Raw genomic sequence first — 26139 nt, 5'->3', positions numbered from 1 at the left:
GGGTTGGGGACTCGGAAGACCTTCTGGCTGACTGACCCCTTGCAAATCCATTGCTCATGCCCTGATGAGCATTGCAGCCCTGTGACTCTGCAGTCTATATGTTCCCAGTAACAATATATATTTTCCATTACATATACATATTCCAATAGATAGCTGTGTTTGCAGGGGAAGGATCCGATGATCTCGATGCTCTCCAGCCCTGTTTGCTCTGGAGATGTAAAGAGAAACCCAGAGCTTCCCTCCTGCCAATCTTCCAGTGCTGAGGAAGGGCTGATGCAGTGCAAATGAGATACACAGAGCTGGTGGAAAGAGGTAGCTCCTCACAAAATGCAATCAGGCTACAGGACTGCAAGAAGATGTCATATGGACTGAGAAGGCAGCAAGCTTCCAAAGGGCTTACTCATGTAATTGCCTGTTGAGAAAATCCAGCGTTGATATACTTAGTGATAACAAACAAGCTGGAAAGCTTAATGAGCCTGCTGCTTCAGAGCTCTAATGATTAGGAGTTGGGATGAGATGTGGTGTGGGGGATCATCATAGAACCATGGAATGGTTTGGGTTGGAAGGGACCTTAAACCTCATCCAGGTCCAACCCCTGCCACGGGCAGGGACACCTTCCACTGGAGCAGCTTGCTCCAAGCCCCTGTGTCCAACCTGGCCTTGAACACTGCCAGGGATGGGGCAGCCACAGCTTCTCTGGGCACCCTGTGCCAGCGCCTCAGCACCCTCACAGGGAAGAGCTTCTGCCTAAGAGCTCATCTCAGTCTCCCCTCTGGCAGGTTAAAGCCATTCCCCTTGGCCTGTCCCTCCAGGCCCTTGTCCCAAGCCCCTCTCCAGGTTTCCTGCAGCCCCTTTAGGCCCTGGAGCTGCTCTAAGGTCTCCCCTTCAGGAGCCTTCTCTTCTCCAGGCTGACCCAGCCCAGCTCTCTCAGCCTGGCTCCAGAGCAGAGCTGCTCCAGCCATTGCAGCATCTCCATGGCCTCCTCTGCCCTCGCTCCAACAGCTCCACGTCCCTCTTGTGCTGCTGCCCCAGAGCTGGATCAGGGCTGCAGGGGAGGTCTCCTCAGAGCACAGCAGAGGGGCAGGATCCCCTCCCTGAGCTGCTGCTCACGCTCTGGGGGTGCAGCCCAGCACACAGGGGGGTTCTGGGCTCAAGCGCACACTGAAGCCGGGTCATGGGAAGCTTCTCATTGACCAACACCCCAAGTCCTGCTCCTCAGTCTGCCCCATCCATTCCCCAGCCTGTGGCCGTGCTGGGCATTGCCCTGACCCAGGGGCAGGACCTTGCACTTGGCCTGGTTGAACTCAATGGTGTTCCCATGGTCCCACCTCTCCAGCCTGTCCAGGTCCCTCTGGATCCACCCCTTCCCTCCCATGTGTGTTTTCTGCTTTTCTACTGTTTTCAATTCAGGCTTTTTTTCTGTTATTTTACTACCAGGGAGGAAATCACCCACCCGGGCAGCGAGGGAGCAGGTGGAATCTCACTGGGACACCAGAAAAGGAAGCTCCTGCTTACAGGTACAAGCTGGGTGCTGCAGAGCCCACAGGAGTGAGTGGCAGCATTAAGAGGGAGGGCAAAAAAGGGGCCAAAAGTAAAAAACCCACCAGATTTTAATCGATTCAAGTGCAGCAGGAAGGGAAATGCCCCAGAGCAGGACAGCATCAGCTGAAACCTTCCTTCGCCTTTTATAGTTACAGAATAGAAAAGAAATCCTCGTTCACATTACAAATACAGTCCTGTATAAAAACAAGCCAACAGAAAAGGGGGAATAAGGAAACCCAAAAGGTCGCGGCACCAGTGCCTGGCTCCCTCTGAGCTCAGGAGGGAGGGCAGCTCCTCTGAATGAGTTAGGATGATTCCAGGCTTTCCTTCTGCTTCCTGCTGGTTTGGAGAAGGGTTTTGAGCAGGCAGGTGTCTGCCCTGCCCATCCCACCCCACCCCATCACATCCCGCATCCCACCCCGCGGCAGGTCAGTGAGAGCATCCTTGGTCCTGGAGAGGAAAATCAACCCCGGAGATGCTGTTGTCGCCGGGGATGGGCAGCGTTTGGGGCTGGGAATGTGTTTTGGGGATAGGGGGGAATCTGTTGCTTGGAAAACATTGTTTTCCTTGGAAAAAATAAGGGAAAGGGTGGAAAAATTATTGCCTGTAGAGTTCGCAGCTTGGCTGGAGGCGATGGAAGGGCTGGTGGGGGGATGCAGCCAAATCCAGGGGGGTCTGGGCTTGGGCAGCTTTGGCTGTTGGCACTTCCCAGCTGCTTGTTGGGAAACACAAAAATATCCCCAAATAACCCCTTGGATGGGAGGAGAAGCCCCTGGGAGGCAGAATTCACCCACACCCCCCCCTCTGCTGCTTACAGATGCCAAGGGTGGGCTTGGGGCCAGAGCCAGGAGACACCACCTCTGGGAAGCAAAGGAGAAGAAGGAGGTTGGGAGGAGCTGGGATGCTTCATGGAACTTCCTTTTCCTTCCAGCTTCCTCTGAGACTTCCCAGCTCATCTCCATTCACAAAGCAATCACTTCCCAATGGATCTCGAACCTTCCCCCCTCCCAAATCACCATTCCCCACATCCCGATGTCGCCCTGCTTCTGCTGCCAGACCTGATGGGGTGGATTTGCCCCCACGATCCCACAGGGATGGAGGGACCGGGGGGGCATTGCGAGGCCCCAGGGTGCCCTGGGGTGGGCAGAGCTCTGCTGAAGGCACGGTGTCGGCCGGGGGGGTCGTGTTCAGCCACTGCTCAGGCACTTCAAATTAATACAAATTAACTAAACCCAGTAATTAAAAAGGAGAAAACCAACCCAAAACATTCATGAGAGGCGTTAAAACAGCCGGAAAGGGGCTGTGTCAAAGCAGCGTCAGTATTGCCAACTTTGAGCAAGACCCCCCCCAAAGGTGGGAGGGATGGGGGGGCTTGCAGGGGGACTCAGGGTGCTCTGTGTCCCCCCCATGTCCCCAGGCAGGGGGGGAATTGAGGCAAGATGCTGACAGCCGGATCCAGCTCCTGATGGTAAACGGAATCACTCCAGACCGAACCCCTCTGACACTGTTCCATCCAGTCAGGGGGCTGGGAAATTCCTTCTGGGAGCAAAACCCCCATTTTGGGGACCAGCCCAACTCCCAGACCCGGAATTTTGGGCAAGCGTCCCAACCCTGGAGAATGAAGCTGGTCCCTGTCCCCAAAGCACTGTTCATCCCCACCCCTGGTCCCAGTTTGCTCCAAACCAGCTGGGTTTCACCCCAATCCTGCTCCAGCCCCTTCCTGCCCGGAACACTGGGAAGGGCCTTGCTGCTCCAAGGGAAAACCAGGCTGGGAAAACCAGAAGATGGTGTCCACTGAGTGATGCCACATCCCTGCATGTCCCCGTGTCCCATCCTGGTGAGGCTTTGGGAGCATGAAGGGGGGACACAGTGCAGGGGGGTCCCCCTGTATCCAGCCCCCCCCATCTTGCTGTGGGTGCGTGGTTTGGGCTCAGAGGCTTCCCAGCTGGATGGACGTGCAGCTCCCGGCTCCATCCTTGGGGGTCTTGCGCAGTGCAGGGAGGGGATGGATGTCTTAGCATCGTGTCCCCCCCCATTGCCGGGGGTTGTGTCATTGGGTGTGGGGCAATTCACTCTCAGGGGGTCCTGTGGCCTCTGGCTCCCGTGCTGGGCTGGGGCTGGATCCAGGGCAGGTTACCCGGACCTGGGGGGAAAGAGGAGACGTGTTAGGGGTGAGACCTGAGGCATGGAATCACAGTCCCAGCCTGGGTTGGGTTGGAAGGGCCCCTAAAGCCCATCCGATAAAGAGCATCACTGGGGCACATGGCTCAGGGAGGGCAGGACACCCACATCCATCCCCATGATGTGTGTGCTCCCACCCTCGGGATGACACCATCCATGTCCCCATCCCGGCAAGCTCCCATCCCACTGTGCCCCGCTCACACTGGAGGGCTGTGGTGGTGGTGGGGAAGGACCAGCTCCATGCAGTGGGGTGCAGCACCCATGGGTGCTCACCCATGCACTGGGGTGGGCACATGAGAGCATGTGTGTGCCCAAAGGTGCAGGGAAGGCTGAAGAGCATCACAGATGCATTTGTTCCACCACAGCTCTCTCATTGCAGGCCCTGCCCTTGAGTTTGCATAGAAGGCTTTGGATATAATTAATTCCTGGCCCCCAACATGAAGTGAATCCCTTTGGATTTCACAGCCTTATCTTGTTTCAGCCTTTATCTGGTTAAGCCTAACGGGGAAGGGAGCAGAGAACAGGCAGCTCACTTATCTGCAGAGCTGCCTGTGGGGCTCAGCAAACACAAAGCTGCAAACGAAGGCATGAACCCCCCTAAAACTGCCCAACCCCAACCCTGATGGAGACTCTGGTCTTTATGGTGAGGCCAGGAGGACTCAAACCTGCATCTTTTGGGTTATGATGGTGCAATGAGGGACCTTGGAGGCACTCCTGCATCCCGGAGCATCCCAGAGCATCCCTGAGCATCCCCAAGGCTTCCCAGCCTGGCACAGACTCACGTGTAGAGTGGCTGTAGCTGTAGGTGTGATGTCTTCTGTGGTGCCTGGTAGCCATAGGAGTCAAACCCACCAATGAAGTCGACTGGAGAGAGGGACAGAGGAGCAAGGTGAGCTGGGGAGGGTGGTGGGGACACTTCCCTGCCTCCCGCCTCCACCAACAGCACCCATGGGTAATGCAGCATCCTGGGTTGCAGCAGCACCCTGGAGAGATGCAGCAGCGCAGGGAATGCTGTATCTCAGCCTGCAGTGGTGTCCTGGGTCCCTGCAGCATCCCAGAATCACTGAATCCCAGCCTGGTTTGGGTTGAAGGGTCCTTAAAGCTCCTCCAGCTCCAACCCCTGCCACGGGCAGGGACCCCTTCCACTGGAGCAGCTTGCTCCAAGCCCCTGTGTCCAACCTGGCCTTGAACACTGCCAGGGATGGGGCAGCCACAGCTTCTCTGGGCACCCTGGGCCAGCGCCTCAGCACCCTCCCAGGGAAGAGCTTCTGCCTAAGAGCTCATCTCAGTCTCCCCTCTGGCAGGTTAAAGCCATTCCCCTTGGCCTGTCCCTACAGGCCCTTGCCCAAAGCCCCTCTCCAGGTTTCTTGTAGCCCCTTTAGGCACTGGAGCTGCTCTAAGTTCTCCCTGGAGCTTCTCTTTTCCATTCGAGGTCGTGGCATCATCCCAGGTCACCGCAGCATCCTGGAGAAGTGCCATTGAGAGACAGAGGAAAGGAGCTGGTCTGACACACAGAGATCCCTGTGGCTTTTCCCATCACCACAGCTCTTGCATTGCAGGCTGGACAAAGTGGGTAAAATTACCCTGTCATTGCCTCCAGAGTGGGCATTTAAGGAGAATTATGGGGGAATTACCTCTCCTTTAAGGCCTGTCATATAGGGAATTGCAGACACCCATGGATCAGTGTTCACTGATGCGATTTCCAGCCTCATGGCTCCTCACCCTGCAGAGCGCATCAATCACCTATCGAGCCCTTGGGTGCTCACTGGAGGAGCCCTGGTGGCAAACCCCGTCCCTTCACCATGGCTGGATGCAGTAGGAACTATGGGGGGACCTCAACATCCTCCCGATCACCTCATGTGCCCCCAGTCCTGAACCCTCCACCAGCACAGCCAGGCTGTGGTGCCTGAGCTGCTGCAGGAGCCACAGCACGACCCATCTCTCCAAACCCAATCCATTCATTCCCATGGAGCAATGAGCTCGATGGGTTTGCACAGGGATGTCCATTAAACAGCAGCGTGCTCAAAAGGGGAAGCAAATTTATCTTCCTGACTTAGTATTCAGCCTGCTCTCAGTTTTGACACCATCCATCCTTCCATTTCCAAACCTAGTATGATATTCCATTGAAAATATGCATTTGAATCCTGGGCTCCAGCAGCATTAATATTAAAAGTGTATCGAATGCAGGAGTTGTTTGAATGCAAACACACTCCAAAGCCGGCGGCGCTGGATAAACCTTTTTGCCAGCTTCTTGGATACAGAAACAAGGTATTCCCGCTGGCAGTGGGCACTTTCACATGGAGATTTTCCTTTTCCACTACACCGGTTCCCAGCAGGGGGAAAACATGGGGATGCTGCACCTCTGCATCACCGGGGACGGGCTGGGACCATCCCTGGCTCCGTGGCGCCATCCTGATTCCAGGGAAGGAGCTGGATGCTGGGGTGGCTTTGGCCATAAGGGGCCATTGCAGAACATCTCTGCCTGTGGTGACTGCTGGGAGCTGCCAGCTGGCAGGAATTCATTAACAGCAGATGAGCATTTAATGTGGTTGGATGGCTCCAGCCTTCACAGCCTGGTTAATTGGGATGCTCAGTGCTTCCGGAGGGAGGTTTGCTGGGATCAGATTGGAAAGCACAATGTAGTTCCTATAAAAATCAGCCTGTTACTATCTTAAATTGCTGGTTCCCCCCTGTTTTGGGTGAAACCTGTTTGGGTGATGCTGTCCATGAGGATGCTGGCTGGGAACACCCAATATTTCCCATTCCCTTGTTACCAAGCCCAAGCTTGCTGTCCAAGGGCTTGGCAGGCAATGGATGGAGATGGGAGCAGCGCTCTCCCACAGCACCCTGGTGCTGGATCCACACCAGGAGGAGCATCCACCATGAATATATCAAGGCATTGAGGTGGATCTTTGCAGCGAGGGCAATTCCCTGCCACTGCCATGCTGGAGCAGGGACCTGGAGGAGATGCTCTGAATTTAGGTCAGCAGGGAGCAATGAGAGTGATGCTGAACCCAAACCTGGCCACACATGGGGGTGAGCTTCCTGGCTTCAATAAGACCTGGACTTGGGGGACTGGGCACCACTTCAGCCTCTTCATGGGCGGCTGTGGGGCCAAAGTCCTGCCCCATTCATTGGATGAAACTGGTCCCATTCCTGCACCCAAAGACCGTGTGTGCTGCAGTCCAGCATCCCCATCCCTGTCCTCTGCCAGCCTTGGCCAAGGTACAGCACCTTCCCCAAGGCTGAGGAGGGGGACCCCACTGGTGGCACAGGGTGGCACATCACACCGCAGCCCATCTGCCTCAATAGGGATGGGGAAATGGGGCAAAAACCACAACTAAAGGTATTCCTTCATCTGTGACCCAGGCATCATTCCTGGCTGGGAGCTGCCACCCCAGGAAGGCACTGGTTGGTGTCAGCAGAGGCTGTTTTGCAGCTCTCCCACCCCATGACAGGTATCAGGAGCACTTACAGCTGTCTTCTTCCTCCAGGAACACTTTGCTGACGTAGCAGGCATAGACGAAGCCAAAGAGCTGCAAAACAGAAGCAGTTGGTCACTGGGGTGATGGGCAATGGACCAGCAAGGAGCCTGCTGCTGCGAGGGGATGCCTGGAGCATCCCAGGGGCACCGAGAGCATCCTGGGCAGGATCAGTGCCTTCTCTGGGCTGGTGGTGCTGGAGCCCACCTCCAGGGGGTGCTGGTTTGGGATGCAACAAGGCTGGATGGTTTCAGCTGCGCTATGGGGACAAGGGTGGTGGCACAGGATGGGTGCTGAGCCCCACGCGGCACTTGATGGGTGCATGGCAGCTGCTCTGTGCCCCAATTCCCTTTCCTTTGTTTCCCTGCAGCCCCCAAGGCTCCAGAGGAGTTTTGGATCCAGGTGTGTCCCCTTCCCACCTCCCCATGGGATGAGACAGCCACTGAGATGGAGGGACCATCCCCTGTGCCAAGCAGCGCATCCTCCAGCAACACCTCTGTGCGGATTACACTGAGAGCTCCCCAATCCCTGCAGCACCCAGCCCACAGCCTGACAGGCTTTAGGGTGAGCAGCACCCCAGGGTGCTGTCATGGGCTCATTGCTCTCGGTGCTATAAACAGGCACTGATGCGCGATGGCACACTGGGACAGCTCCAGCTCTGCCCACGCCGGTCCCTGCCGCCACCCCCTTCTCCCACTCCGTGATTTGGGATTGGGGATGAGGAGGAAAGGAGCAGTGCTCACCGCCAGGAAGATCTGCGTGGCGCTGCTCACCACCTCGATGTACTGGTAGTCGAGCAGGCAGCCGCTGACCGTGATGACGTGATGGTCCTCGGGCGCCAGGTTGGAGTTGAGCACCGGCGTCACCAGGCAGCCTGGCCCGTTCTCCATCCACCACGAGCGGTGCAGTGAGGTATTGAAGGTCATGATGAAGTCTCGGTCCTGCGGGAGGGGAGTGCAGGAGGAGGCACAGAGCGTGGAGCTCGGGGTCTTTGCAGAGGGGTTGGACAGAAAATGGGGTTTTCCAAGCCAAGGATGCTCCATGAGACCCAGAGCGCGCTAACACAGTGCAGGGCATCTCCCTAACCTGCAGCCAGCACCCAGGGTTTGGGGCTTCCTCCCATGCTGGTGTCCGTGCACCAGAGGGAGAGAATCCCCTTCCTCAGCCTGCTGCTTGAGAGGCAGAACTGTGGGACCACTCCACCAGCATGGTCCAGGGATGCAGGGCAACCCCCTCTGCTTCTCCTGGGGTTCCAGACTGCATCCTCCATCCCCATCCTCACAGAGCCATGCAGCGATCCCACACATCCCTTCCTTGTAAGCCTATTGCCAGGCTTTGAGGCTCTCCCTGTTTCATCTCATTACTGAGGTGCTGGAGCGGGGCCAGAGAAGGGCAGCGGAGCTGGTGCAGGGCCTGGAGCACAGTGTGATGGGGAAGGGCTGAGGGACCTGGGGGGTTCAAGCTGGAGAAGAGAAGGCTCAGGGGGGACCTGATGGCTCCCTACAAGTGCCTGAGAGGAGGATGGAGCCAGGAGGGGCTGGGCTCTGCTCCCAAGGAACAAGGGATGGGACAAGAGGAACCGGCCTCAAGCTGCACCAGGGCAGGTTTAGATGGAGCTGAGGAACAATTCCTGCCCCAGAGGGTGCTCAGGCATTGGAACAGGCTGCCCAGGGCAGGGCTGCAGGCACCGTCCCTGCAAGTGTTCACACCCCGTGGAGACGAGGCCTCAGTGCCATGGGTTAGTGGTGGCCTTGGCAGTGCTGGGGAGCGGTTGGACCGGATGAGCTTGAAGGACTTTTCCAAGCCGGTTGGTTCTGTGACTCCAGCAGCTCTGAGGTGCCAGTGGTTGGCAGCAGCCTCCCTGCTGCAAGGACACTGTGCTGGCATCGGGGCTGGATGAGGCTCAGGGCTCATCCCTGCTTGAACTCCCCCACAGCAGCTTCACGCAAGGCCAAGCTCCTGGGCTCCATCCCTGGACACACAATGGCACCTTTGATGCAATGCCCCTGCCTGTGGGCCCAGCTGGGTGCTTCATGGGTTGGGTGGGCTTGGAGAGCACCCATCACATGGAGGGTCCCCTCAGCCCTCAGGTCTGCAGCAGCTGGATACCCACTGAGCATCCTTGGTAGGAGATCACCAGCCTGCTGCTGCTGGGGGCAGAAAGGATAGAAACAAGTGGGGTTTGGTTTCTAAACCCAAAGGATGTGGGTTTAGGTGCCGGGAAGCACAAAGAGGGGGAGTTCTGGCACTGCTGCATCACTGGAAGGTTCGGGATTTCCACGGAGAACAGTGGGAGTGCATCCTCCCTGGCGGCATTCCCCATGCCTGCTGCCCGTATCCCATGTTTCAGCTTGCTGAAACAGCCTCAAGTGACCTGGAGCCACATGGGAAGATGGTTTCATCCATCAAGTCCCCCCAAAAGCCCTTCTCCGCACTGTGGGCAGCCACAGAGTGAGCTGGGACCCACCTCCTGAGCCCTCTGGGATGGCATCCTTGGACCAGGAGCGGGCTGGTGGAGCAGGGCGCATCCTCAGCATGGGTACCCCAACCACAGGCTGGGGATGCTGAAATCACCTGATGATGCATCATTACATGGAGTTTTCACTACATGAAGATTCGCTCTTTTCCATGCACGAGCTCTAATTTAATAGCCCAGGCAGGGATGGAAGGACCCGGAGAGGAAGGGGAGGAAGAGGAGGAGCGTTACCTGCGACAAGCGTCCGACCTCCAGGTAGAAGCAGATGATGAAGGCGTTCCAGCCGACCCACAGCACCAGCCACACCGCGTACTGCCAGGAAGAGAGGAGCTCAGGGAGTGCCCAATGGACACCCCCTGCTCCATCCCATCTCCAACCCTCTCAATGGATCCCGTTGGATCCACGGGTTTGGATACAGGGCGGGACCTGGGGCTGAGCCATCCCCAGGGGGGATGATGCTGCACACAGGCGCAGCATCCGCGGTGGTACCTACCACCATGAGGTATTTGGATCTGTACTGGATGGTCCCAAAAATGCCCAGGATGACGGCCATGATGTGTAGGAAATTAGCCAGGATGGGGGCCCATTGGTAGCCCAGGAAATCAAAGATCTGCCTCTCCAGCGCCGCCACCTGCAAGAGAGCACGGGAAGGGGCAGGTATGAAAGCACCGGTCACCACAGCATCCTGGGATGCTGGAGGCAAAGAGCAGCTGGTAATGAATGGGAATTCCTATGGATAATTGGTTGCAATGGGCTGAAACATCCGTGTGATGCCCGGGATGGTTGGGGGGCGAAAGCATGGTGGGGAGTGAGGGGTTACTTGGAATAGCTGGAACTAGAAGGGGAAAGCAGGAGATGCCAGCTGGTACTCACCAGCACCCTCCATGCCTCAGGGTCCCCATTGCTCAGGTCTTGGGCACTGCTTTGATCACCCTTTGGGATGGGTTTATCCCTGTCCAGGGGGAAACCTGTTTGCCTCATGCACGAGGTCCTGGGTACCAGCCCTCCCATTTAACACCACTGGGGTTTGATTGCTGTTTGTTATCATTGATAATCCATAAATAAGGACTTGGTGCAGCTTAATAAATCACACAAGACACAAAATCAGGGCCAGCGGCTTTGGATGGAACCCGCCTTTACCCCAGCACTCATTTACAGCTCTATTTATACCAGCTCAGGGTCTATTACTCTTAATTACAGGATTAGCTCAAAGCAATGTGGTAGCAGAGGTGAGCTGGGAGCACTGGGGCATTTGTGAATGGCTTTAAGGTAAAGAATGGAGGTTGGATGAGGCCATGGGGTTTTAGGGAGCTTTTAGGGCTCCTGAGGGCTGAGCTGCAGCATCCGTGCCTCCAGCAGCTTTGCAAACCAAAACCCCTCTTGCATTTATCTTTGTGACAGCCCAGCCCCATCTCAGCGCTCTTTGAGATGCCCCAGATTCACTCAATAAACCCCCCAGGGCCCCAAGTCCTCCCTTGCAGCACCGTGCCTCAGTTTCCCCTCCCAGGGCAAGGCCCTTCATCCTGGCAGGGAAGTGGGAGCTTATCCTGCAGCTCACAAGAGAAAATGGGCTTCACATCCCCTGCTGCACTCACCAGCACGCAGTGAGCTGGGCTTAGGGGAGCTCCATCCTGGTGCTCCCTGAAGCTCCCATAGGAAAATGAGGGCCTCGCAGCATCCCTACCCAGCCACAGCTTCTCTGGGCACCCTGTGCCAGCGCCTCAGCACCCTCACAGGGAAGAGCTTCTGCCTAAGAGCTCATCTCAGTCTCCCCTCTGGCAGGTTCAAGCCATTCCCCTTGGCCTGTCCCTACATCCCTTGTCCAAAGCCCCTCTCCAGGTTTCCTGCAGCCCCTTTAGGCCCTGGAGCTGCTCTCAGGTCTCCCCTTAAGGCGCCTTCTCAGCAAAGGCAAGGACTGTTGTATCCCATTCCCTATTCTATCACTGGGATCCACGCTGGCAGGACCCCAGTTTGAATTGAAGGCGATGGAAAGCCACAGAGCAGCCGCTGGATCTGTGGTGCTGTGACCGAGGCTCTTTGCATTGAGCTTAATTCACTTCCACACTATTTAAACTCTCTGAGGAAACAGCCTTTGGAAATACAACGGGGCTGTAAATCCTTTAAATTGAGGGATGTAAATAATAGATGATAACAGGGAGCGTGGTGCCCGGGGGGGTTAGAGCCATCCATCGAGCTGGTGGCTGTTGACAGAGCTGCTCAGCAGGAGCTGGATGCAAAGGCTGGGTTTTGGGTACCGGTGAGTCTCCGAAGCGAGGGAAGGGACTCTGAGAGCATCCCATGGAGCAGGAGTGATGGATGGCACCTGGACAGCTCCTTAATTTCAGCTCATTGAGCCAGGACAAGGTGGGAAGAGCCTGGTCAAACCACATCCTTCATGCCAAGGAGAGGCAAAATGAGAAGCAAACACCACAGTGTGGAGGATGAGCAAGGGCTCATCTCAGGCTTCAGCTGGGACATTTGGGGACAGAATTAGGGGTTTGCACAGTTTTACTACGTGGGCAAAACACCTTCTTTGGTGGGGGGAAACATCCGTTTTTGGGAGGATGGAAACTTCTGGCTCCCTAGGACGTGGCAGGAACAAACCTGCCCTTGTCCTTCCGAATGTCTTCACCAAACCACCCAGGCAGGGGCAGGGGATGTTCCCCCCTCATTTTTCCCAGAAAGAGTCAAAAATAGACAGGAAGAGGCTCCATCCCCCCAAAAAAGGGATATTTCCCTCTGAAAACGCTATCCCTAAAGCCTGAAGAGCCCTGAGCACGCAGCTGCAGTTCTGCCTGCTGTCAGTGGGGCCGGAGCAGGCAGCGCAGGCAGGATGCTCCCGGCTGCCGCTGCCCGCAGCATCTGTGCATCGGGCTGAACTAAAGCCTCTGCCCTCCCCTGGCAGGAGCGGAGCGGTGCCCCCCGATGGGATATTATCCTTCCCCGGGTGATTCCCTCCCGAACACCATATGCCCGAGGCTCGCCGGGGATTTAACCTTTCATTTCGCTGCGTTTTGAAGAGATTTGGGGGTTTATTCCAGCTTGAATCCAGCCTGAAGATGCTGCGAGAGCATCACTGCCCCTGCTGCTCAGCCTGGCCTGGGGGAATGGGGCAGAAATGCCCCATTCTAGGAGTTTGGGGCAATAAAGTACTGGGGTTTAGGGAGAATACACCCCCCAGCAGAGCTGGAAAGCAGGATCCGGCCCTAAGGGCATGTTTCCCACAGCCCAGACCTGGATGTCCTTGCAGCAGGTCATAGAACCAGAGAATCATTACAGTCTGGTTCAGGTTGAAGGGACCTTAGAGCTCCTCCAGTAAAGAGCATCACTGGGGCAAATGAAGCTCCTGGGGCTCCCAGGTCCTGCCCCCATCCCCAGGAGGAACAGCCAAGCCCAGCTCCCATCCTGCTACAGGCACCACACCACCCTCAGCACCCTATTGCAGGCTCCAACACCGTTCATTTTGAGGCAGTTTACGGCATTGTGCTCATTTTCCCTTTGCCATGGAGGTGTTTCCATCATGTGGTTCCATTCCCAGCTCCGCTCGGCTCCACTTTGGGGAATGGCTGTGATTGGAATGAGCCCCAGCAAGTGAATTGACTATTAAGGAAGTGCAAATACTGCTGTGAACCCGGGGACTTCAGTTAATGACTTGGAAACAAGTTCTTGACCTACTTCCAACTTGCAAAAGCCTTCGTGAAATCACAGAGAGAAAGAAATTAAAGGGGCCAGAGCCTTGATTGCTCTGTGCTATGGGGTGGAGATGAGCAGGATGCGGCCCCTGGCCTAGAAGATGCTCTGAGATGGAGCAAAAAGCAGGGTGAAAGAGGCACAAATTGGGAGCTTCCTCAGCTGTTGCAACCTCAGTGGGTTTTGGGGGGGTTCTGGCCTTTGCAATGCCCCTTTTTCCCCACTCCCAACGCCAGCATCATGGATTTAGGAGCTCATGGGGCAGCCCAGATCTCCAGGATGCAGCTGCAAGTGCTAGGGGCTCAGGCAGAGATGTAGGGGGGGGGTGAGATTCCTTGCCACAGCTCCCCAGCACCCACCCAGCACCCATCCCATTGGGCTTTCCTTCCTCTCGCCTGTGTTTTCCCACCCCCATTCCCCGTTATTTATTTCATTTCCCTGCATCCGGCAGCGTTGCCATGGGAACGCGGCGGCTGGATGCGCTTGTCTAGACGCTGCGCCCCAGGAGCCCGCCGCCAGCATCCTGCACCATGGGCTGGGTGCGAGGTCACCCCCTGCATCCCTATGGCTGCATCCCCTCCAAGCTCCTGGCTCCATCCATCCCTGGGGGCTCCCTACAAGGAGGGCTGGGAAATGCAGCTTTGGGGTGGATAACGGGGATAACAGTAACCATCATCATCATTGAATTATCCAGTCCCAGACTGGTTTGGGTTGGAAGAGACCTGAAAGCTCATCCAGTTCCAACCCCACCACTTTGCACTAGAGCTGGGCCCATTGCTCCCAAACCTGGAAGTTTTGGGTGGATTTGGCTCTGTCTGGCTTCGATCTCCCCAGCAAGGACCGCAAGGGGTTGTTATTCCCGGAGGAATGTCAACAGGGGTTATTTTTCCCAGCAAACATCACAGCTTACCCCTTGAGGAGGCTGCTTCAGCTCTAATGCAATGTCAGATCCATTTAACTTCCATCCAGGATTCCACCTCTTATTTCCACTGTCCTATAAGTGCTGAGACAAGACTTTCTGCTTTCCCTCATCTCCCAGCAAGGGAGTCACTTTTCCACGCCAAGGAAATCCAAGCAGCTCAATTCCCCTATTGCCTGTCAGAGGCTGAAGCCCCAAGGTCTCTGGTGCTGGCTGGGAAGGGCTGATCCTGCACTGCCCGGGTGCTGTGCCATGCCTCAGTTTACCTGGGAATTGGGCTCAAGTCCCATTGGCCCCGCTCAGCACCACACTGGGAGCATTTGCTCTCTTGGTCAGCTCCATTAGTGTAGGTCTAATGGGGAAACTGAGGCACACAGGGATGATGGAGGAGACCAGAATCCCAAGCCCTGGAGAATGGCTCTGCCTTGAAGACAATGGGTTGGGAGCTGCTCCAAAGCCACAGGAGCAGGGCTGGGACTGCTGGGCTGGCTCAGAGAGATGGGATAAGGGCTGAGTTACAGCCCTCAGCCTAAATTAAGCCACAGGAAGCTCCCATTTCTCCCTGGAGATGCCGAGTGGAGCCGCATCCCTGACTCCGGTGCAGCATCTCCGGTACCCGCACCGGTCGCATCTCTCCGGTGCCGGTTTTCCCATGGGATGCAGTGAGGAAGGGGATGTCCCCCACTGCCCATGGAGACCCCAACACTCACCCAATGCCTTGTCCTGTGGGTGAGGGGGGAGAAGGAGCCTTGAAGGAGCCAGCGCTCCAGCAGGACACCCATGGGATCCTGCCCTGCTCTGGGTGGGGACAGCGGCTTGGAGCTGGGAATCTTGGGCTGAAACCTGGGAGATTTTGGGCTTAGATCTGAGGATCTTGGGTTTAAATTTGTGGGATCTTTGGCTTAAATCTGAGGATCTTGGGCTTAAATTTAAGGGGTCTTCACGTGAGATTTGGGGAGTTTGGGGCATGAATTTGGCGGATCTTGGGCTTCAGTCTGCGGGTTGTGGGGCTTAAATCTGGTGGATCTTGACCTTAAATTGGGGAGATCTTGTGTTTAAATTAGAGGGATTGAGACTTTAACAATGGGAGATCTTGGGCTTCATTTTAGGAGACCTTGGGCTTAAATCTGGGGAGTTTGGGGCTTAAATTTGGGGGATTTGGTGCTTAAATATGGAGGATCTTTGGCTTAAATTTGGGGGGCGCACAGATATGACAAATGAAATGGGGACCAGGAGAGACACAGGGAGCCTGACACATAAATAACAAATGATGGGGGTGAGACACAGGGGTTCGACAAGGAATGGGAGCGAGCAGGAGCTGGATGCGCCAGGAAAAGCATGGTGGGAGCGGATGGATCCTGACGGAGATGTCCCCATCCACCCGCGGTGGCCGAGCTGTTTGGCCAAGGCTTAAGCCTCAGGCAATTTCGATGCTAATTCTCCCCGCTAAGTTCTTTAGCTGCCATCTGCGAGGAGCAAGAGGTGTTTTCCTCCGCATCTCAAATGATGCCTCAAAGACAGCGTTAATATAATCCCATGGGGGAGGAAAGGAGGGGGAAATACATACAGATATATAGAGAGAGATATAAAAATCCAATTTACTGACTTATTTAGTGACACTTTGTGTAATCAATTCTCGCAGGAAAGAAAGGCTGATTAAAGCCAAGCGCATCGCTATGGAAACCGGCATTCCCTCCTCCCACGACCCGCCGGCTGGGAAGGGTGAGGAAATCTGCCTGGTAACAACCCCGTTAATGAGCCAGGGAGCCCAAAGAATCCCTGGAAGCGCCGCTGCCGCGAAAGGAGCAGCCGGGAGCAGCCGGTGGGGAGGCGAAGCCGCACCGCGCTCCCCAAATATTGATTCAGATGGAAGGGGTTTGGAGGAGGAGGGGATGCTCCTGCATCCGTCCAGGATTGGTACCCAGTGGCGCACCCAGCGAGCCCTGTGAGTGCGGGTGTTTCTTAGCCAATTGTTTCGCCTTCAAAGAGAGGATGAACCCATCCTGACACGCGGGTTTGAGAGATTCAGGAGGGAGCTGCCAGCACAAAAGGGGGTTCTATGATAAACCCAGCGGGTTTCCCTCTCCGCGGGGTGATTCCCCAACCCATGGGCATCACTTCCCACTGTCTGTGCTCATCTCCCCCATAGGCCAGAGTTCCTTGGGGAACTGGGGATTTATTCTTATCTCTCCATTGGATAACAGCCCTCATGGAGGGTTCAGGGGTCTCCTCCTGCCTGGATGCATCCCTCACCCCAGCACCCTGCAAGGAGAAGATGCTTGAGGCACCCATGGGTGCTGCTGAGGCAAGGGTAAATATTCCCATGGGATGAACATAACCCCCCCTTGGGTGGTGGGAATCAGCTGGGGCTGGCAGTGAGCAGCACAGAAGCGACTTGGCCATTTCCCCATGCACTTGTGATGCTTTTTGGGGTGCTTTAAGGAGTGCAGGTCTGCACAGGGCATCATTACTGCTGCTCCTTGTCTATTGAGGGATTTAACAACAAACCCATCCTGCATTTTCCTTAAATTCCTTCCATTACCACCACTGTCACCATGAGCAGGGATGTGAGTGGAGTCCCTCTGCTTCAGCAATGGGATCGTGGTCCAGCCTAGGGACCAGAGCATCCTGATGCTGCATCACCCCATCCACCCACACCCCAGGACTATCACAAACCGGAGCATCCGAAGGGATGTGACATCCCACTAAAACCAGACACCTGGATATTTTGAACCATTCCAGGCAGCTGTTAAACCTTCCCGTTCATCCTGAGGAGCATTCACTCAGTGTGTGCTGTGGCCACCGGTGCATTCTTAACGCATCCATCAGCAGCAGCGTGGCCCGGAGCTCATCAGAGACACCTCTAACAGCCATAAAAGCCACTTGTATTAATGGCTGTGTCCTGTTTTATCCCCACCACGTCCAGGAGGGGGGTTTGGGGTTGATTTTACCATCCCTTTTGTTGCTTGGGGAGCATTGGATCCATCCCAGTGTCCACACCGGGGCCTTCCTGCTCTACTCAGCCACATCCTTCAATGACACCGGGGTGACAACGCCACAGCTGGAATGATGCCACCCCAGGCATCCCAAACCCTGCATCCAACAGGGATGTGAGCCCATCCCTCTGGCATCAGGGCCAGCCCCACATCAGGGAAACCAGGATTTTCCCCAAAACCTTGGGTTTTCTCCCCCTATAACCCCATGGGATGGCTTTGCCAGCTGGGTGATGGGTGCTGCTCCAAGTCACCCCCCTTTTGGATGCACCCACAGGAGGGATGAGGATTTCCATCTCAAAATCTCTGGGGAAAACCCAACCCCGCAGCCCCCATGGCCTGGACATGGGAGTTGGGGGGACTCCTGGGGTCCCCATGTGGGACACCCCATGACCCGGACACAGGACTGATGCTCCCACCACCTCCTGGAGTTCCCCTGTGGGTCCCCCCATGGGCAATGGGGCTCTCCCTATGTCCCCCTGCTCCAGACACTCACCTCAGCACTGATCCTGCTTCCCCATCCCTCCCGGCTCTGCTCTGTGTCCCTCCCAAGGGAAAGTGGGGGAACACCCTGGGTGTCCCCGAGGGGCAAAGGGTGATGGGGATGTGACCATGGCCAGGCTGGGCATGAGGACGCCCGGCCCTTGGGGACCAGCCCCACAGCATCATCCCCACCAAAGCCTGCCTCTGGTACCACAGAGCTCCCAGTGGCCCCACTGCCATGCCAGGGGGATGCCACCACCGATACATAGGTGCCACCCTGCCACAAGCCCCACCAAGAGGCATCTCCAGCCCTGGGGAGCAAAGAGGCACCCCCAGGCCCCCCAAACCTCGCTGCACTCCAAGCACCCCATCAGCCACCTCATACACAGGGACTCGGTGCCAGCCCTGAGCCACCCCGGTGCCTGTGTCCCCTCCTTCCTGAGCCAAGGGAAAGCAGAGCCAGATGCCACAGAAAGGGGCCAGGAGAGAGCCCTGGCAGCTGCCAAAGGGAATTGGCAACCGGGTGGTGATGGGCTGGAAGTGGCAGCAGGGGAGGGGACAGCAGGGGCCAGGAGCAGGGGGGGTGCTGGAGGTGCAGATGGGGATGCTGTGCCCCTGGGTAAGGGGGACAGGGCTGGTTCCTGAGCCAAAAGAGGGCGGAAAAGAAAAGGATTGAGAGTGCAGGGAGAGAGCCCCGGGGGGGAAGGGACAAGGACTCCGAGCATGACATTTCCTGGCAGGAGCCAAGGCCCCACCATCAATCTGAGCCATTACTGCACAGGAGCAGGAGCAGACAGGGCTTCCCAGGGGCTCCCATTAGCGTCAGCATCCCGCCCTGTGCTGCGCGAGCATCCTCCATCCCGCTCGGAGCATCCTTCATGCTCACCCGGCATCCTCCACTCTCATCTCAAGTACCCTCCATGCGCACTTCAAGCACCATCCACTCCCCCAACATGAGCGCCCTGAGCATCCTCGACTCCCACCTGAGCATCCTCTGTGATGATGCCAAGCATCCTCCACTCCAACCGGAGCAGCCTCTGCGTCCACCAGGGACATTTCTCCCTTGGGGCTTGTAGCTGGGTGTCCTTACGGGATGGGACAAGGTGCCGGGCAGAGATGCACCGCTCCAGTGACAGCAGAGTAGAGGGGATTCTCCTCTACTATTTACACACGGCCAGAGCTGCTCCCTGCCAGCTTTGCTTCCCAGTTCTCCCAGCTGTGATGTCCAGAGCTGGACAATTGGAATAAACAGCAGCTTTCAAATGGAGGGCAGGAAAAAACCCCATGCCCATCCTGAGCCCCTCTGCTCCTCCGAGCATCCCTTGGGATACAGGAAGAACACCTTCTCCCTACTCAACCCCCAACGCTCCATCACTTCCAGCCAAAATACTACCCCCAGCTCCATGCTGCGATGGGGATAAGGACATCCCAGGGCACCCCGGGAGGATGAGGGATGGGGATATAGCCTGGAATGGTGGGATGAGAGGGGTCTGAAGGCGCCTGCCCGCCTGCTGCTCGGCTTGGCCAGGCGCTGCAGCGATCAATAGCCAATAACCTGCATGGTGCTGAGGAGCTGTGAGGACGTGTGGCTGGTGCTGATGGGAACATCAGGGTCTTGGGGGGGCTCCTGACCATTTCCTTCCCTCTCTATAAGGATATCCTCAAGCCCCTTCCCTGTCATCCCATGGATCAGCAGAGCCCAAGCTCCTTCAGATGCTGCTTTGCTGCATCCTCCAACCTCAGCTCTCCTTTCCCCATCCCCTCCTGATGTCCTGCAGATGTATTTTGGGATGGGACACCCGGCTGGCAGGGATGTGGTCCCAGGGGTGATGCTCACTGCCCCCCCTTCAGTCCACACGTTTCCTCCAGCGCTGGTTTTATTCCTCCTCTTCTTTCTTCCCATTACTGAAAGGAGCATCATTGATTTTATATAGTGCTAATTCTTCTCCTAACGGAAAGCCACCTGGGATCACATCAAATTGCTTATCAGCATCCAAACACTATTATGGCAGCTCAGGCCCTTTCAGCAGCCAAACGAGTGAGCTCAATCAGAAACAGCATCAAGTTTGACTGGATGAGGCTCCTTTTCCCAGACATCAATTAGGCCACCTACTTTTAGGCTTTGCTGATCACATCATGCATCAACCTTCCCCTGCCGTGCTCTCATGGCTTCGCTATCAGGCCATGCTCATCCTCTTTATTTGCTCTACAACTGAGACATTCGTTTTCCAGTGCCCGTTGCTCCCAGCTCTGTTAGGAACGGGCAGGAATGATTTAAGGAGTTCTTCAACCACTCGCGTTAATGCTCTTGGGTGCACATTTGCTGGTCTTGTAAATGTAGACGCACTGCACTTTAATCGCAGTTTTAATTGCAAGCGGGAATGTTCCTCCTTCCCAAACGTGCCCATAAACCTTCATAGCTCTGCCTGGGAATACTGCGACTGCAATGGGATAGAATAACAGGATCCCAGCCTGGTTTGGGTTGGAAGGGACCTTAAAGCTCCCCTAGCTCCAACCCCTGCCACGGGCAGGGACCCCTTCCACTGGAGCAGCTTGCTCCAAGCCCCTGTGTCCAACCTGGCCTTGAACACTGCCAGGGATGGGGCAGCCACAGCTTCTCTGGGCACCCTGGGCCAGCGCCTCAGCACCCTCATAGGGAAGAGCTTCTGCCTAAGAGCTCATCTCAGTCTCCCCTCTGGCAGGTTAAAGCCATTCCCCTTGGCCTGTCCCTACAGGCCCTTGTCCCAAGCCCCTCTCCAGGTTTCTTGTAGCCTCTTTAGGCACTGGAGCTGCTCCACAGCCACCCAAACCCATGGCCCCTTCCTGGGTTGGTCACCCACGTTGGTGATGAGGTGGGTCGGGGTTTTTCATGCCTCCAGTACACACAGTTCCCACCTTGAAGCCATCTCCAGATCCTCAGCACTGTCCATCCTTATCCCTCCACATCAGCACCCACCACCCCGCAGCATCCCTGGGCACGGAGGCATCACTGCGCTCATTGTGTCCCATCCCATGGGATGGGGTGCAGGCATATGAGGGTCTCACCATCCCTATGCCACTGCCAGCCCCCCATTGCCATGGCAACCATGCAAATGTGAAAGCTTTCCATAATCATTAGGGAGCAGAGCAGTATAAACAGTGACTGCAGCAGATTACATGCCTATTATGAACTGTCGCACCTTCTGAGTGCTGGTAATTATACCTAATTGTGCATTTAATTGTGTAATTGAAAACCCCCATCCACAGTTCATCCCGGGCTCTGTTCCCCTTTCCTAGCAATGGGAATGTGGCCAGGGGCAGCTCTGGCCCCGCTGTCCTCAAGTCATCCCTGTGCCAGGAATGGGGCACGATGGCAACCGCGTGAGGACAAAGGATGCCGATGGATGTTGGAGGTACCACAGCTGGAGGGTTGGTGGCCAAAAGCAGGGAGATGGGGACAGCAGGGTCAGGAAGCACCCGAGGGTGCAGCGGGGTCCTGCTGGGGATAGGGATGTCACACAGGGCTGATGGGTGCGTCAGGGATACAGGGATGGACTTTGCCCATCCCTCCTTAGGCCGACCGAGTTAGCTCCTTCTCCAGCCTTGGTGATGGGGGGAATTCACATCCCAAAGGCTTTCAGTGCCCTGTGTGAAGCCCATGGATCAAGGAAGCAGGGTGGGATGGACCCGTGGCCCCTCGCCCTGCACCTCAACCCTGGGAGGCTGTGGGGGGAAGGATGCCAGTGCCGGTGTGGTACAGCAGGGCACGGCATGGCACAGCACCGCACGCTGTCAGCCCGGCAGGCTCAGCCAGGCAGGAGGTGCCAATGGAGCTTTGCTTTTCCAGCCAATTAAAGGAGAAGGAGAGGAACAAAGAAGGAAAAGAAAGCCCTGGTTTGGAGCAAAGCTGAGCTGCATCCCACCCCCAGTGAGCCCTGTGCTGTGATGGGGTCACCACTGCGGGATGGAGGAGCCCACTTGAGCAAGCACCAGCTCCTGAGCACGGCCCCAGGGTACAGAGCGGGACGGCCGGATCCAGCCAGACCTCAGTGTCCAGCATCCCACATCCCGGTCCCCGTATCGCTGCCCACAAGGGTGGGTACCACCCTCTGCAGCAGCACAACTGTCCCGGTCTGCAACCAACACCGTTAGGCTTCAGAGTTAACAAGAGTCATGGCTTGTGGCTCTATGTCCACGCTTGCAGTAGCAGGGTGGTATCGCTACCAGGTTCATTCCCATCCAACCACCTCAGCAGCTCTCATCTTCACATAAAGACAAATCCTCCCAACAGCATCCATCCCAGCGAAAGGTGGCCAAAGCCTCTGGAACCCCCCAGGCTTTCCCAAATGATGGGAAGGACCAGCAAAAACCTGAGAGTTTTGATTTCATCCCATCTCATCAGCACAAAGATCCCTCAGCAGCTCCTCTTGATGTGGGGCAGGGCCGGAGGGCATCTGGCAAGTGCATCCCTGGGTTTTTACCAAAGGAAAAAACAGAGGCAAAATCCAGTCCCTTGGGAATGGTGACCCCGGGGTGCAGCATCGCCTCACTGAGTGCACATGGGATATTTGGATGCCCCAAAGCTGCCGTGCCATGGCCCTAACACCGGTTTCCCAGACCTGGTTCAGGCACAATCACTGCCCCAAGGGCTGCGCTGGGCTCTGCCTGCAGTGTCCTGCCCCTCCAGACCCTCCCACCCAGCACAGGGGACCTGGCACCCAGTAGGTACCAGCAGCATCCTCTGTCACCATGAGCATCCCCCGTGGGGACACAAGGGACCAGGGGCGCATCCCCAGGTTGCAGATAGTGGGGAAACCAATGGTTCCATGGTGGCACACAGGGAGCAGCGGGAAGGTGCCTGCAGGAGGGGGGCCCAGCAGTGAGGACCAGCCAGAGGTGATGGTGTCACCCAGGGCAGGCTGCTCCTCACCCTCACTGCTTTGCTTAAGGGAAACTGAGGCTGATGAGGTTTGGCAACCAGCATGCTGGCTGTTGGCACAAGGTGACCCTGCAGCCATGGGGCCCCCCCGGCACACACCAGTCCAACCCCAGTCATTGGGAGCATGGCTGACATCCCCCCACATAGCACAGAGAGCCGGGGTCAGGCATCATTCCCGCTCCCTATCATCCCCTCCCAACCCTCAGCACCGCCTGGGCTGCACACCCCGACCACACCACCTCAGGGATGAACATCGGCCTTGGTACCCAAGGGGACCCTGATGGATCAGCCCAGGGCTATGGGTGAGCACCCAGACCCCCCCATCCCAGGCAGGGCACTCATTGGTACCTTTGCCTCATGGACCACATGGGTGCCACTGCTGTGGGATGCGGTGCGGGGGGCAGAGAGCATCTCCTCATGGCCAGCGGGATGCGAGCTGCTGCCTCCAGAGCTGGGAGAGCATCCCACAGGCTGGGAGGGGATGAGCTGTAGGATGGGGTGAGCCTGAGGTGGAAGAGCCACTGGTGAGGGGCATTTATGGAGCCAAGCCTTTGGGAATGCTGGCAGCACCAGGACACATGGGGCAAGGGATGGAGAGCAAAGCCTGACCCCCATCTGTGGCACCAAGTTTCTCTGGGTGCGAGCAGGAGCTGCTCTCCCAGCTTGGTTCAGTTTTTCCCCTACAATAAATAGGTTAAAATCCCCTGGATCTGGGATACGTCAGGGAATAAACACCAACAAGTGACCGAGAGCCAGAAAACTCCTGCATGCCTGGAAAACACCCGTCAGGTTTATCCTAAGGGGGAAGGCGAGCAAAGAGCAAAGCACAAAGCAAGGCTTTACAGACTGAACCAGGGGGACGAATGGGGACACAAGAGGCCGTTCCCACTGGGAAAGGCAGGACTTCAGCCTGCGGTTGAGGGCTGGCTTGGAGCATTCCTGTATCCCGCCAGGAAAGGCCAGTCCTCCCCATCCAAAAGTGGTGACCCTCCCGCTTGCTGCCTGCCAAAGAATGGAGACTGAACGAGAGCAACGCCAGGAAGAAAGTGCGGGTCAGCAGGATAACACCATCATCCCTGGAGCGCATCCGGAGGGTTTCCATCACCGCCTCCATCCACCCCATCACCCCCAATCCCTGCATGGCCACGGAGCAAGTTGGAGGAAGCTGATGCTCTGTTACTGAGCCACCCAGCCGGGATAATCCATCACATCCTGGGTTTAGTGGAAACCCCCCCAAACACCCCATGTGCTCTCATCGCCAGCTCCGCTGTGGGCAGCCTGATGAGGACTGACCCCCAGGCAGCAGCCAGCACAGCACCTAAAGCTTCTGAAGGCCAACAATCCCGTTAAACCCTTCCTTCCCCTCTGCTCCCACCATCCCAGCATCCCCCCAGACGGGTCCCACTTGGAAGCAGGAGAGTTTCCGAAGTGCTGGCAGTGGCTCCGAGTTTCCCTCTTGCCCCAGCTCGGGGGACCGGCACCCCAAGAAACATCCTTGGAGTGACCAGGATGGGAAAGCGCCGGCGGGAGCGAACCGGGAGGGAAGAGGATGCAGGTGGAAACAAAGCTCACACCTGCTGGAGACGCATCCCCAGGCGCTGACAGCGCAGGGAACCGGTTCCCATCCATCTCCCCAGCCGTGACTCCAGCGAGCGCTGGATGGAGGCAGGGGATGAGGGGGGCATCGCATTCCTCATTGAGTATTAAATCTCCTTGGGGTAATGGGGGGGGGGGGGGGTGGGTTTGGGGGTCAGTGGAGCATCCCCGAGCCGGTCCCACAGCAAGGTCACCGCCGACACGGCGCGGGTAGCGGTGACAGCGGCGTTCGCACAAAGCACGACCCGGCATGCTGATGAGCGCGGGCGGCCCCTCGCCTTACCAGCTGCAGGCAGCAGAATCCGACCAGCGTGCATCTCCCATTGCATCTCCCCATGGCTTCCCAGCCGGAGCCGCGGATTTTCCCCCACCGTGGCCTCGCGTCGCCGTCCTCCGGCTCCTCACCGGCAGAGCCGACACCCGGCGAGCATCAGCGGGGCACCAGCAACATGTCCCGCTCCGCAGCCTCCGGACAGCCCCGATACTTTCTTCACAGCAGCCCCGCCATCTCCCGCACCCTGCCAGGGCAGCGCAGAGCCGGGCTGGGCTCAGACAGGGGCATCGCCCCCCATTCTCCGCCTTTCCCCCCCCCCAAGCCAAGTGCGCTCCCCCCCGAGCCCGCTACAGCCCCATCCCTTAGCGCAGAGCCCCCGGGGCCGCGCAGCGCTCGCCGCCCATCCCCGGAGCCCGCAGCTCTATTGTCTCTCCCGCACAGCCCCGGGGGCGGGCGGGGAGGTGGCGGCGGGGTGGGGTCGGGGGCGCGCCGGGCAGGGCGGGACGCGGCGGCCGGAACAACGCCAGACGCGCTTCCCAGCGGGGCCCGGCGGGCGGAGCGGCCGCGCGGGGCGGAGGCGAGGCCGGGCACGCTGCGCCGCGACGAGCCCTTGGCGGCTTCCGGGGGCGCCGGGAGGCGCGGACCCTTCGCTGCAGGCGCGGCTCCCGGTAGCGCCCGCCTTCCTTTAGCCCAATATTGGTCTTTTTAATCGCAGATTTCTATTATTTCCCCCCCTTTCCGGAGCCAGGTGGGGATGGGTTAACCCCCCGGCCATTGCGAATGCAAAGGGGTTACTGAGCTGCTGCCCTCCCCTTTCCCTCGGCCCTGCGGCCCTTGGGCGGTGCCTGGACCCGCAGCGCGGGGACCCCGCAGCCGCCTCCTTTGGGGTGGTGATGCCGGGGCAGCAGCGGGGCTCGCAGGGAGGAGAAGCCCCCGAGCATCTTCCCCCTGCAGAGCCCTCAGCCCGGCACACGCGGCTCCAGCGCCGGGAGCTGGCCAGAGGCGAGGCAGCATCCACCGGGCTCCGGGGCTGTGGTCCTGGAGGGCTTAAGCCCAGCAGAGCGGACAGGGTCCGGCCCCAAACTGCCACCCACCCTGCTCGCCTTTGTTCTGCTTTCACAGCGCGGCTTCAGGGGGATCGGAGAGCGCACATCCTCCAAGGAGCGCCTGGGATGCTGCTTTAGGAACCTGCTGCTGAAACGCCACCGGCAGAAGGACTCGAGAATGCGTTGCTGCTTCTCCCTTCCATGATTTCTTAATCCTCAGCTCTGGTTTTCATAAGGAAGCATCTCCTAAACCAGCCCCATACACCGTTAGATGTCAGAGCAGCTCTGCACCGGATCTGAGGGGCTGCAAACCTTACAGGTACATTAATGTGCAAGTGTCACCTGGCCATGGTCTAACCAAGGGCCCATGCCATCCCCATGGGCTGCGGGGACCTGGAGCTTTTCCTTCATCCGCCATAGTGGGAATGTCTCTCCCTCCCTGTGTGTGGCTTCCATGAATGCAAGAACCACGCAGGGGGTTCACCAAGTGATGCTCTGAAGCAAGGGGCCTGCAGAGGTGATTGCACCCAGGCTCAACC

At 57.4% G+C, this 26139-nt stretch overlaps 1 protein-coding gene across 1 annotated transcript; it reads right to left on the bottom strand.

Annotated features, from left to right (window-relative positions):
• Positions 1-4501: 4501 nt before the first annotated feature.
• Positions 4502-24617, bottom strand: NKAIN1 (sodium/potassium transporting ATPase interacting 1; the record flags this gene model as incomplete). Its single annotated transcript, XM_080632527.1, has 6 exons — positions 4502-4587; positions 7199-7259; positions 7949-8146; positions 9913-9993; positions 10175-10312; positions 24564-24617. 6 exons carry the CDS (start codon positions 24615-24617, stop codon positions 4502-4504), a joined length of 618 nt encoding a protein of 205 aa, XP_080488653.1.
• Positions 24618-26139: the final 1522 nt, after the last annotated feature.

This window comes from Psittacula echo (assembly GCF_963264785.1).
Source record: "Psittacula echo genome assembly, chromosome: 21".
In the NCBI taxonomy this organism is placed as follows: Eukaryota; Metazoa; Chordata; class Aves; order Psittaciformes; family Psittacidae; genus Psittacula; species Psittacula echo.
This window is presented reverse-complemented; position numbering and strand designations above follow the sequence as displayed.